Source organism: Eptesicus fuscus, chromosome 6 (genome assembly GCF_027574615.1).
Source record: "Eptesicus fuscus isolate TK198812 chromosome 6, DD_ASM_mEF_20220401, whole genome shotgun sequence".
Lineage (NCBI taxonomy): Eukaryota > Metazoa > Chordata > Mammalia > Chiroptera > Vespertilionidae > Eptesicus > Eptesicus fuscus.
In genome coordinates, this window is record NC_072478.1 from 84,298,131 (window position 1) to 84,311,766 (window position 13,636).

Sequence of the window (13,636 nt, forward strand, 5' to 3'; positions counted from 1 at the left end):
TCTGAGGGCAGGACCTGTGCCCCAAAGCACCCGGTTGTGAGGAGGTTTACTGAGCACTAAGGATCCGTGCTCAATGCTTTCCTTTCTGCTTTGGCTCAAACGTCTTTGCCAGAACCGGAAAAGGCAAACACTAGTGAAATTCCCATTGTAGAGCTCACGTAACTAAGGCTCCGAGAGGTTTAGCAAAAGGGCCTTGCTGGACCTCCCGCTCCTGGGCTGAGCCCTCTGGCGAAGTTGCAGGGCGACACTGCCCAGGGCTCCGGCGCCGAGGATGGGGAGACCCCAGGACAGGAAACCCGGATCTAGGCAGGCCTTCCTTTCAGGCCACTGGGTGGTCCCGCCCCCGCCGCGGTAACATCTGGGAAACCCCGCCCAAACCCTGCGGCGCTCGAGGCTCAGCCCGCAGGCTGGGCAGATCTTTGAAACCCCGAGGCCTTTCTCCCCTAGTGGAGGCGGCGGCCTCCGCGACGTGGGCTCAGCTGGGCGCTCAGGGCTTCTCTCTGAACCGGGTTTTGCTATCTCTGGAGGGCGGCGCGGCCACGGCCCCAGGATTCCCCATCCATTATTCACGATGTTTACTAGTGCAGGGAAAGGAGAGGAGGGAAGGAGAGGGGGTGCGAGCAGAGGGGAGGCGGGGCGGGCAGTATTAACCCGGGAGCACTTCCGTCCGAAACTTCAGCAAGGAAGACAGAGTGGCTAAGTGGCTAAAAGCCTGGGAAGTCCGACGCGGACGCCTGGCACACAGTGGGCCACCAGTAACTAACTATTTGTGAATGGATACCGTAAGGAGCGAGTGAATGAACGACTCTGTTCCCAGCCAGCCATGTTGTCCTGGGCCGATTACTTAACCCCTCTGACCCCGGTTTTCCTCCTCTGTAAAACGGAGTAGCAGTACCGACGCCACAGGGTGTGCGGACGCCAGGGGCTAACTCTCTGAGTTGCACATAGTAGGAGCTCAACGGCGGCGGGCACTATTGCGATGGGGATTGGGGCCTGCAAGCGCTGGCGGCCAGGCGGAAGTGCACTGACCCCCCAAGGTCGCTGGACAGTCCTGCACCCACTTCTGAAAACATACGTAGTAAGCTTCCTGAGGCCGGCGGGCTGCGGAGAGGGGGAAGGGGCCGAGTTGTCTTAAGCAAAGGCAAGAAAGGCAAGGGTGGGAGGAAGCCACCGGCCTCCTGGACTGGGCAGGCAGCGACTTCCCCCACTTCAACAGCGCCACCGGGCAACTGGGGGCGAGGGTCACCTGGGGCTCATTATGGCAGCCCCTCACCCTTCCCGGAGCCCGTCTGGGCGCTCGGAGGCGCCTGCTTCTTGGCTGCGTCGCGGGGCCGGACTCTAGTGGACGGCTCGGGCGTGGGGCCAGGAGAGCCCTGGAAATGGGCAGTTTGGCGGCAGCCGGTCCGACAAGGAGTGTGTGTGTGTGTGTGTGTGTGTGTGTGTGTGTGAGAGAGAGAGAGAGAGAGAGAGAGAGAGAGAGAGAGAGAGAGAGAGAGAGAAGAGTCAACTTCTGGGCCCCCCGCTCAGCCCGGGGCTGCCGTTCGGTCCGGGCAGTGCGAGTTGGGACAGGAGGGAGAGGTCTGGGACTTTGGAGGGGGAAAAAGTCCGCGAAGAGGAAGAAAGACTCCGGAAGATCGGCCGGGTTGGATCCAGGCGGGGCGGGGCAGGCCGGGAGAGGCCCGGCCGGGCCGGGGTATAAATGCCGAGGCGGGCGCAGAGAGGCGCGCCGAGAGCCTGCCTGGCCTTGCCTCCGGGGCGGCCCCTGCGAGTCCCGGCGCGTGAGCACGCCTGCGCGCTCCCGGGCCCTTCCTGGCAGGCTGCTTGTAAGATGAGTGAAGAAGCAGGTGGGGGAGAGGGGAGGCAGCGAGCGAGAGGGCGAGGGGAGCGCGGGTGCTGAGCGGCGCTCACTTGGAGCGCGGCGAGCGAGCGAGAGGAGCCAGATCCATGTCCCCCGCTGCCTCCCTGCTAGGCGCGCGAAGATGATGGCCATGAACACCAAGCAGCCTTTCGGCATGCACCCGGTGCTTCAAGAACCCAAATTCTCCAGCCTGCACTCCGGCTCCGAGGCCATGCGCCGAGTCTGTCTCCCAGCCCCGCAGGTACGTAGTGGAGCATAATTACCGCTCTAAGGCACATTTTTTTGACAGGCACTTGCTTCATGTTTTTTTCATGTCGCCCAGAACAATCGCCGCTGTCTGAACCCCCTCGCTTGTCTCCCCCGCGCTTTCTCCCGGCGGCGCGCTCTCTCTCATTCATGTCTCTGATCCACACGTCTGTTCCAGCAGAGCCTCTGTCTCCGTATTAATTTTTATGACCTGGGCTTTGAGGAGAGGCATCTCGGTTGCTTGAAAATGTGTTTTAATCCTGAGTTGACAGTATTCCCCACTGACCGTGCTGTGCGCCTTCTCGCTTGCAGCTGCAGGGTAATATATTTGGAAGCTTTGATGAGAGCCTGCTGGCACGCGCCGAAGCTCTGGCGGCGGTGGATATCGTCTCCCACGGCAAGAACCACCCGTTCAAGCCCGACGCCACCTACCATACCATGAGTAGCGTGCCCTGCACGTCCACTTCGTCCACCGTGCCCATCTCCCACCCGGCCGCGCTCACCTCGCACCCGCACCACGCGGTGCACCAGGGCCTAGAGGGCGACCTGCTAGAGCACATTTCGCCCACGCTGAGCGTCAGCGGCTTGGGCGCCCCCGAGCACTCGGTGATGCCGGCGCAGATCCACCCGCACCACCTGGGCGCCATGGGCCACCTGCACCAGGCCATGGGCATGAGTCACCCACACGCCGTGGCGCCTCACAGCGCTATGCCCGCGTGCCTCAGCGACGTGGAGTCGGACCCACGGGAGCTGGAGGCCTTCGCGGAGCGCTTCAAGCAGCGGCGCATCAAGCTGGGGGTGACACAGGCGGACGTGGGCGCGGCGCTAGCCAACCTCAAGATCCCGGGCGTCGGCTCGCTCAGCCAGAGCACCATCTGCAGGTTCGAGTCTCTCACTCTCTCGCACAACAACATGATCGCGCTCAAGCCGGTGCTCCAGGCGTGGCTGGAGGAAGCCGAGGCCGCCTACCGAGAGAAAAACAGCAAGCCCGAGCTCTTCAACGGCAGCGAGCGGAAGCGCAAACGCACGTCCATCGCGGCGCCGGAGAAGCGCTCGCTCGAGGCCTACTTCGCCATTCAGCCTCGGCCCTCCTCTGAGAAGATCGCGGCCATCGCGGAGAAACTGGACCTTAAAAAGAACGTGGTGAGGGTCTGGTTCTGCAACCAGAGACAGAAACAGAAACGAATGAAGTACTCGGCTGTCCACTGACTGCGGCGGGGCTCAGCCTCTGGGGGCCGGGAAAGCTGTGTACGTCCCCGGGGGGGACGGTAATGGGGGACTCCGAGACGTTTTCTGGCAGGTCAGGCTCTCTTCACCGAAGCCACAGACTTTCCCCTTTATCCCACCCGGTTGTCTCCCGGCCTTCTCTTTCTCTTTTCCCCATTCTATTCCCACCAGAAAAGTTTTGGCACTAAGGAAAAAATTCACAAAGGGCAAGCCTGGAGGGACCTGTGCTGTCCGTGGTGCTGAAAATCTCCCTTGCGCCCTGGACTGCGCGACTTCAGGACGGGAGCCCAAACGCAGGGGTTAGTGAATGGGACCGGACCACACGACTCTGCGGTGAAGGGGCCACATTGCTAAGCTCGACTAGGGATGGGAAGGAAGTGATAAATAATAATACAAAGTCAAACTGGGGCACGAAGATGTACTGGAGATTTATTTAGATTATATAAAGTCATGTATGTTTCCAAAGGATAGCCTTATACTCCCTTCCCCACCTAAATTTTATCGATCTCATGCTTTGGTTTGCTGTAAGTTCTCTAAGGTAGCATGGATGAGTTCAGGAAAAATGTGCGGGGAGTTGTCGGGCTCCGAGTGGTTCTCCATGTAGGTCCTACTCCAGAAAAAGGCCTACATGCGGGGATCGCTTAGCTATTTGCAAGCAGCAGTGGACACCTGCTTTGGTCCATCCTCTACTATCTGCTGGTAATTACCGCCTGCTGGAGAGCCAGGGGTTGGTAGTGTTCCGGACTGACGGATACCTTTGGATCCCAGCTCGCTAATCCAGCCAGACTCCCAGTGCGTTGTAGAGGTGGCTGCTCGAAAGTAATTGTAACTTCTCCGAGCTACAGTATGCAAGTCCTTCCAACACGTCTAACCTCGTCACTCTTTCATTGTTGTTATTGTTAGCATCTTTGTTTCCTATTATTTATTTAATGTTGCTTCTTTTCATCCCTACCTTATATGAGTGCCTCTCGATGGAGATTCACTTATAATTTTGGGTGGAAAGAGGGGCCAGACCACCGGCCTGGATCCTTCCCGCGTCACGCTCTCTAGCCCCATCACATTTTATCTTTCGTTGCTTCGTGTAATTTGCGTGTTGCTGTGTGGTCTTTGGTTTCGTTCTCCGAGCAGATACAAATAAAATATTAAGTTTTCTCCTCTCTTTACCCCTTCAATTAACTTCTAAAATAAATGCTTTATTTTTCAACCCGAATCGCAGTGCTTTTCTTTCTCAGAGGCTAAGGAGTTTTGGAAAGGATTTAAAAGTGAGAGCCCAGAAGGGCTGACTGTCACTTCCTGGAAGGCCAGTCTCATGCCCTCTCCTCTCCTTCCTCCTCTTCCCTGGCAGCCTCATCCTTTCACCCCGTCTCCTCCTGGGAGATCCCGCTGCCGCTGGTAGTGCCCAGACCTCAGTGTTTCAAGTAACTTCCCTCCACCGGTCCCCCCACGCGCCCATCCATCAGCCTCTGTTTGCTCAACTTGACTCAGATGACAAATTTTCAAGCCGGACGGCTGCATGAGTCCCCAATGCCTCCACTCATTGGCTGAACGACCCTAAAGCCAGTCTCTTAACTTCTCTGAGCCCCTATTGTTTGTATGCTGGGAGAAGAAGCGAATATTTTTGGGACTAAGATTGTTTATTTAAGGCGCCTGGTAGTGGTTGGTGCTTAATAGGAAGCATTATTATTTTAAGCCATTCAAACGGCCTTACGGGGAAGGAGGCGATGGATGCACAGAGGGAGGAAAATGTTCTTTGCTAGGACAGAGTCGGTTGGGGCCCCTTGGTGGTCTCTTCAGAAATTCCTTTGGAATTGTCCCCCAAGAGGTTACTCACTCTAAGGTCTAGCTCGGCTTCCCTGTGGGGCGCTAAATGAGAAGATGTCTGAGGCCCAGTTCCTAGGGTAGTGCCCTGTGCGTAGTAGGCGGTCAACAGATGCTAGTTCCTTTCGCTCTCGCCCACTTCCTCTAAAAGGGGAGGAAATCTTTTTATTTGTGAGCCGCGGAAACACCTTCATGATTTAAAAATTCATGCTCCAAGTCCAGGAGTCGTCTGCTCATTTCTCCACTGTGTCTTCAAAGAGCTCTGGGTCATCAGACCTCCAGCCCGAAATTCGGAGCCGAGCAGATCGCCCCTCCGCGCAGTACTACCCTCCCCCCCCCCCCACCACCACTGGGAAAGCAAACCTGAGGATCGCCCTCAGCCCCCAGGCCTCAGCCCCTCGCCCCCGCCTTGTGTAACAGCCCCAGCGATTCCTCCACCTCCCTCTCCATCGGGTGTCCTTTAATAATAAATGCCCTTATGCCATTACATTATATTGTGGGTTTTGAAAATTTAAAATACGGCTGATGCAATATTAATTGCCTATAGTGGTATAAAACACAGGGCCGGAGCCCAGCCGGGCCGCAGAGGAGGCGGCCGGGAGCGTCCCGCGCCGAAGCGAAGCGCTCCAGACAGACGCGCCTTTGCGGGCTGGGAGGTTTCCTGCAGGTAAGAGCCGTAGGCTTTTCTGGCCCGGGAAAGAACCGGATATCCGCCTCCATCTCCGATTCTAAAAGTTCCCTGCTGTTATTTATTGAGTTTTTCTTTTAAATTAATAAGCTCTAAAGTTTAGGAGACTTTTTGGAGAGGGTGGGGTGAGTCGCCTGAGCGCAAGATCTGCGTCAGAACCGGCCCGGCTGGGTTACGAGCGGGACCCGCGCCTCGTTTCCTGGTCCAGTCCAGGCGCCTGGGACTGCCGGCGCGCACCCATATTTTGACGAGTTTCTACAGGGGGAGGTGGGGGCGCTGCGGCCAGGCCAGGACGCACTCCACCCTCTCCCACCCGCGGTGCGCCCGCCCGGCGCCGCTGCCTCTCTGTTTGGACTCGCTCAGGAAGCAACGGGAGCTGCGGTTTCTCCGGAATTGTGCAGTCGCCTCTGCCACTCGTCTGTTGGAGGCACAAACCTCTCGCGGGTGGTGGAGGAGGTGGGGAGTACCAGCCGGTTTGGGGTTTACATAGGCCTGGTGTGCATCCTGGTGGGCCATTTCCTACCGTGTGACCTTGGGCAAGTCTCGTCACCTCTCTTGGCCTCTGCTGGTGGCTGTCAAACCTCACAAAAATGATATTGTCATTGAAAAGCAACCTAGAGCCTATTTTCTTTTCTCAAATTCTGCAGACTTGCAACATTCACTGGCCAAGGCCCGGAGGGGGGTTTCTTTAAACTGCACCAAGAGAAGGCGAGGCCAATATCAGGGCTGTTTATATGGATGCCGCATTGTGCCTGTCAAGCTGGGACTTTGAAAGTCATCTGTGGCCCAGGGGGAAGGCTTCGGGAGTCTGAGCCATGTGACCCTCTGCCCAGCAGCTTCCTCTCTGTGTGCCTAAGGTAGTGTCAGTTTTGTTGTTTCAAGCCCAGCCACCAGCTCAAGGTCTGGGCCAGAGTGGCAGACAGTAGATCAATAGATATCTGTGGAGTGAATGACTGAAAAATGAAAGGATCCCTTCCAACTTCATACCCTCTAGGTTCTAGGGAGTGTAGGGGAGAACAGAGACCGTCAAGAATAGACAAGTAACCTTGGGGGTGGGGTCAGGGTCTACCTGGCGGTCTGCATCTCAAGCTTCCATTCAAAGGCAGCCAGTTTCCTTCCTGTTTAAATCAGAAGAGGCCTTGCCTCACTCTGTGGTGCTCAGGGGTAAGAGGAGGTGCTGTGTGACACGGGCCCTTGGTACCCAGAGAAAGAATCAGGGAGGAGGGTCAGGGGGTGACCTCTCCCTGCTGTGTGTGCCTGGTTTTCTCAGGACCCTGCGTTGGTGCTTGAGTTCTTTTCCTTTCCTGCGGAGCTGGAAACAACTCCAGGTCTGGAGAGCACCCACCTGGGGTGGAGCACCTACTTCCTCTCCTACTTGTAAGTGGCTTTGCTGCTCTGAGCCTCAGGGCCCTCATCTGTAACACTGGAACAGAGACTAACTTTCAGGACTGCTCTGAAAATTAAATGGAATCACCTAAGCCCAGGGCCTGACACATAGTAGGCATGAATGGATACGTGGTCTCTTTACAACATGATTTATGCTCAGAAAAAGAAAGATGTAGTGTTGTAGGCGCAGATTCAGGGCCTGGAGTGGTCAACATGCCCTCCCTCTGTGAGCCACAGACTGTTCATCCAGGAAAGAAGGGTGGTAGCCGTGCCCTCCAGCTCAGGACGCGGTTGTCAGGAGCAAGCCGCAAAGCACAAGAGAGATCTCTTCGCACACTGTGTCCCACCTATGCAAGGGCCGGTGAAGTCGCTCTCCAGGAGTCCCTGGTGCGCATACCCAGTACCTCTGAGAAGCTGGCCCACTCGGGAGCTTTTCTCCTCTGCAGAATCCCGGCGAGCGAGCGGCGAGCATCTCGCCCGGCCGCAGACTGCGCGCAGCCTCCCTCCCGAGGGGCGGGGCTCCTGGGCCGCGGAGGCGCGAGGGATGGGGTCCCCCGCTGTCATTCTTCCCCGCCCAGCTCCCACCTTGGGACCCAGCGCCAGAATGCGTCCGTCCGCGGGAGGGCAGAGCGTGTACAAGTCCAACTTTCTTACTGAAGGAGAGACCGAGGCCCAGGGAAGGCGGCTCCTTGTACCCAAATGTGCGTTTCCCCAGTCGCACTACCACAACTACACCGCTTTACCTCTTTATTAGTCCTTTTTCTCCCTGTTGGCACCCTGTTTATTTATTTATCCGTAAATGCCCTCAGGGCGAGCCAGCACCACGTCTGCCCAGTCCCCCTGCGTCCCTGAACCCAGCCCAGGGCCTCGCAGAGTGAGCCTCCACAGATGTCTGTTGCATAAACGAATACTAATGATATGAGACATATATTGAGGGCTTCCTGCGTGGCGGGTACTGTTCCGAACACTTTGTGTGCATTCATTTATTCATCATTAAACAACACTATGGGTAGGTGCCATTCTATTTTTACTTTTCAGTTATAGTTGGTTACAACGTAGCGATTAGACATTTATAGAACTAACCAAGAGATCATCCCGGTAAGTGTAATGAGTGGGTACCATTTCAAACCCCACTTTACAGATGAGAACTTGGAGGCACAGTGTCTATGTAAGTTGTCCCGGTCAAGTAGGGAACTCGGAAATTGGGTGGAGAGATCTGACAAACTTTCTTCGACTCCCTCTTCCCCAAGTGAGACCCAAGTGTGACCGGGGCAGGGCGAGGGGGCCGCCTGCGGTGGGGGCGCGGCAGGCGCGCCGGCTGTGGCTGGAGAAGCCGCAGGAGCAGGAGCGAGGGCGCAGCCAGGCTGCTCGCGGTCCTCGCTGCGTTTCGGGCGTTGCACGCGGCTGCGTCTCCGCGGGCCTCTCCCTGCGCTTTCCGCGCCGCCTCTCGGGTCTCGGCCTCTACCTGTGTCTGTCTGTCTCCCACGCAACCCGCTCTTAGCTTCTCCCCAACCTCGCAGGCGCGAAGCTCTGACCCCAAAGTGCAGGAAGGGGGTGCAGAGAGCCCCTGTCCCCTCTTTTTCCCTTGCGCGAAGCTGCTGGAGCCCCCGCGGTTACCCCGCCCCGCGGGCAGACGGAGCCAGCGAGGACCCCGGCGGACGGCTCAGTCTCCTCTTCGATCGCTCTTTTCCGATCGGGTCAGGCTTCCCCCCGCCCCGCCCCACGGCGCTTCCGCACGCGCCGGGCTCCCCGGGCTCCCCGGCCCCACCGCCACCAGGCGCCTGCGGAGGGGGCTCCTCTCGGCTGCGCTCAGGCTGGGGAGCCCCGGGCTTCGCGCGGGGAGTTTCGGAAAGAGGGACGGGCGGCCTGGCCCAGGCTCTTCCCCGGAGTCCTCCCCACCCGCCGCTGCCCGTCACCAGCGCGCGGAGTAACTTGTCTCCTAAAAATGTCAGTTCTCTGCCCTCCCTCAGGTCAGCCGGTCAGCCCCGCACCGGGGGCAAACTGGCACTGAAACAGCTCTCTCTCTCTCTCTCTCTCTCTCTCTCTCTCTCTCTCTCTCTCTCTCTCTCTCTCTCGTTTTAGTTTTAGTGTTTATCCTGGGAAAATCAGACTTTCGTGGGACTTCTTTATATATTTTTAGGATTTAATATTGTTTTCATTTTGAATTACTGGCGAGGGAGAACCACATTGTTTCAAGAGGTCTCTGGCAGAATTCCACTCTCAATCCCAATTTCTCTCACTCCCCTTCCCCCCTGCAACACACACACACACACACACACACACACACACACACACACACACACACCAGTGCAGCTTCAGAACCCAGCATCCGGGCCTGCGACAGAGCCTCCCATGCCTGGGGCTTGCTAGGCGGCTTACCTCTTGGCAGATAGAGTTAATGTCCAGCCCTCATAAATCAAGACCATAAAAAGCTTACTTTCATATGCACTCAATTTCTACCAAACCTAAACTAATTGCATAAATTCCTTTAGGCCACTCAGAGCTGCTCTCTGGGCTGGGATCTGATCAATTAGTCATTAGGCACTCCATTAGCTGGGGCTTAAGCTGCCTCATAGAAATGTCTCCTGTCAATTTGCTTGTAATTGAATGAATAAAAAAGGGCACAATTATTAGTACAGAGGATCAAAATGAGGAGAGGTCCATTTTATTGAAATAGTCTAAAAATGTCTTAACCTAATAATAATAATAACAATAACAACAATAATTAGAAGGCATTTAGACACCAGTCCCAGGAAGAGTCTTTGTCCATGTGAAGGACAGCTCGGGCCTGAGACACAGCAACCTGTGTGCACCTATAGGGGCTGTGCCGCTAGTTTCTGCCACCCTTAGGCCTCCGTGTCTTACCTGGAGGACAAGTTGGTTAGAGAGAATTTTCTTTAAATCAGTTTTATATTTTGTCGAAGTAATTCATACATACAGTTAAAAATTGAATACAAAAGGGCCACTTGACCAACCCCTACCCTCAGTCCCTTTTAACTGTTTCTTATACAAGTTAATTACCTCTAAATAATATATTTTTGACACTATTTCTCTCTCTCCTTTAAAAAAAAAATTTAAATTTTATTTTTCAACTACAGTTTACATTCAATATTGTTTTGTATTAGTTGTATTGTATATACCTGAATATAGCATAGTGTTTCTCTCTTTTTAAAGTTGAGAGTTTATTTCTTAATATTTTGATTAAATAATATATGATTGAAATTCAAAAGAACTAGATTATTTGCAGTGAAACATCTCTCTCCCATCTTTGATTCAAGTTACCCAGTTCCCATTGTTGAAGGCAGATAACACATCAATTCTTGTGTATGCTTCAGAGATAGTTCATTGGTTACCATTTTTTTGATTTGTCATTTATAGTCGTGCATTAACTTCTTGCTCTGATATCAGAAAACTAGAGACATAATCATCTTGAATAATCTTCTCACACCAAGAATCCTAGGAAGATTTATATAAAATCAATGATATAAGAATATAAATTGAATGGACAGTTGAAAACTCTGATTCATTTTTTTAACCAAAAATTAATTTGGAGGTGCAGACAGCATAATGTATAAAAACTTCCTACTCATTAACATAAAGGTTGATCTGAGTTCTCTCCCACATCCTTCCAAATAGAATTTAAGGCAGCCTATCTGCCATTACCATGGAATCAGACACTAGACTTCTAATGGAGCTCCCTTTATGTATTGGATACTTCAGCTCCTATAGCTCTTGGTTTTATTAGATTCTGTTAAAAATCTACATTCACTCTTTTACTTACTCTAAGTGAGCCCATTTCTCCAGCATGATGAGTTGTTCTTGGTGTACATAGCTATGATGGGACTGCAGGTAACATTCTACTTGGGTATTGAACACCAGTTACTCCAGCTGAGCTCCCACATGTGAGGGAGCTGAGAGCCTCGGAGTGTACCAGGTAAATTCTGTCTCTGACAGAGGTTCCAGGTGGTGATCCTGATTGACTGCTGTGAGATATACAGGGAGACGTTGTTCCAGGGGTGGGATTGATTTATACTGAGTGCTGCCCACTCTCTCATGAATTCCTTTTGTAGTGAAAGCATAGATTGGAAGAGAGTTAACAGGGAAAATTGGAGCCAGCTCTGGTCAGCATGCAGAGCACAGGCCACAGTGTGGTGCAGTGGGAAAGGAAGAGATCTGAGCTCCAGGGCCTTACTGTGTTCTGTGACTTGGGCAACTCTATTCACCTTCATTGCCTCGGTTCCCCAACTCCAAGTTGAGGAAATTAGATAGTAATTCGATTTTGGTGAGGATTCATGGACTCCCTTGAAGACCCAAGGAAACTGTTTTCCTAATCCAGAAAAAAATGCACATCTGTGTATTCAAGTTTTTTTTGCTAAATTCTTGAAGTTTAACCATAGATCCCCTGGGTTCAACCCTTGAGTTTATAGGTCCCAGGTTAAGAGCTCCTGGACTAGGTCATCTAAAGGCTATTTATTCTTCATGTGACTGTATGAATTTTTGGCCCAATACCTATAAGCACTGAAACCAGTTAGCAAACTGGGAAGAACTTTACTGAAGGCAAAAATAAAAACTTGAGCCAGTTGTCAATAAAGATTTCAAGTAGCTTTGGCAAAATTATTTTTCAGATCAATAGTTTCCCAAGAGACAGTGTGGTCAAAACCTAGTTGTTTCTTCTTTGTTTTTGGTTGTTGTTTTTTCATCGGTCTGCCAACAACTAGAATTGAGATTTTGAGCTGGGGGCTTCCCTGTTCTGCCCCGCTCCTTTCTTATTAGTAAAATGAGAGGGTTGAGCCAGATGATTTCTGAAGGGGCCAGCTGTGACATTGTGTGAGCTTATGTATTTGGCATCGGCATATCTTACATTTGATATTTTGGGAGCTCATTTTCCTTTTCTATTTTGTTTTCAAACAGATAGTTGCATAATCAAAGTAGATCTGGGAGAAGGGGCTGCCAAGTGCGGTGTCTCCTGAGTTCCCAGCATTGCTGATTCTAAAACCATGTGGCAAAAACACAACCCACCTCCTAATGAAAAAATAAAAACACCGACAGTTTGTAAGTTAAAAAACAAAAAAGGCAGGTGGGTGTAGGAGACAGGATGACATTAGAACATTTTGGTAGACCACACAGTCCTGGCTCCAACACGCCAGTTCATCGGGCAGGTCTGGGGAACAAGCCTAGTGGGGTTCACTCTGGGCTGGGCCGGGTAGCACCCGGCACCCAAGGTGATCCCAGCTCTGGCTGGGATCCACAGATAAGAGAGTGCTGACCAGAACTCTTGTTCTCTGCTCTCAGATCTTCATTTTTCTTCTTTTTTTTTTTTGTTCAAATATATTTTTATTGATTTCAAAGAGGAAGGGAGAGGGGAAGAAGAGATTGAAACATAAATGAGAGAATCATTGATCGGCTGCCTTCCCCATGCCCTCTACTGGGGCTCAAGCCCACAACCCTGGGGCGTGTGCCCTTGGCCCGAACTGAACCTGGGACCCTTCAGTCTTCAGGCCAACGCTCTATCCACAAAGCCAACCCAGCTAGGGCAGATCTTCATTCTTCTATCCTCTGTCTTGTGAGCTCCCTCAACCTTCGAGGCTGTGCATCCCTGGTCATGTTGCTTAGGTAGAATGAATAGAAGATGAACCATTTTCAGGTCTTCTGTCTCCAACTTTCCAGAGTTTCTCTTGTCTGTTCTTTAGTTCCCCTCCCCCTCCTTTTATTAAGATATAATTGACATAAAACACCGTATTCGTTTAAGCTATATAACAATGATTTGATATATGGCAAAATGATTATCACAGTAAGATTAGTTAACATTCATACATAGTCCCAATTATTTCCTTGTGGTGAGAACTTTTAAGATCTCCTCTCAGCAACTTTCAGATGTGCAATATAGTCTTGTTAACTATAGTCACCATACACATTATGTGTACATTACACCCCCAGAACTTACTTATCTTTTAACTGGAAGTTTGCACCTTTTGACCACACTTATCTAACCCCCCTGTTCTGTACTCTTTACTTCTTGATATTTTCACTGATACTGTTTTACTATTGCGTATGGCTTCATATAGGAGGCCCTATCTAGTCTACTTATTTTATTAGGTCATTGAGAGCAAGACCTGTATTTGACTGTCACAGTAAGCGTTTTCCATCACAAGGAAGAGTTTTAATAATATCAACAGAGAAGCGTTCTCAGAGATCCTCTGGCTGAAGAATATGGAGTTGTATTTCTAGGGGCTCAGGAATTCATATTTTGACAATCTCTCCGTGTGACTCTGATATCTAGCCCAGATTTAGGAAGATGTTTCTTATACTCCCCCCACCCAGGTAGGTGCTCCACACTGGGGTTTGGGTGGATAGCCTGAAACACAAAATTTCTTTCAATTCTTATTTCATTAAAGGTGGTGTAAGTTTTGCAT

General features: G+C 52.1%; 1 protein-coding gene across 1 annotated transcript; it reads left to right on the forward strand.

Moving 5' to 3' along the window:
• The first annotated feature begins 1,979 nt into the window (after positions 1-1,979).
• Positions 1,980-3,376, forward strand: POU4F3 (POU class 4 homeobox 3). The gene is made up of 2 exons (XM_008140815.3): positions 1,980-2,099; positions 2,417-3,376. Exons 1-2 carry the CDS (start codon positions 1,980-1,982, stop codon positions 3,311-3,313), a joined length of 1,017 nt encoding a protein of 338 aa, XP_008139037.1. The 3' UTR covers positions 3,314-3,376.
• Positions 3,377-13,636: the final 10,260 nt, after the last annotated feature.

Coding starts and splice junctions, on each gene's coding strand:
- POU4F3 (XM_008140815.3), top strand. CDS start 1,980: ATGATGGCCATGAACACCAAGCAGCCTTTCGGCATGCACCCGGTGCTT. Junction 2,100..2,416: donor TCTGTCTCCCAGCCCCGCAG/GTACGTAGTGGA, acceptor TCTCGCTTGCAG/CTGCAGGGTAATATATTTGG.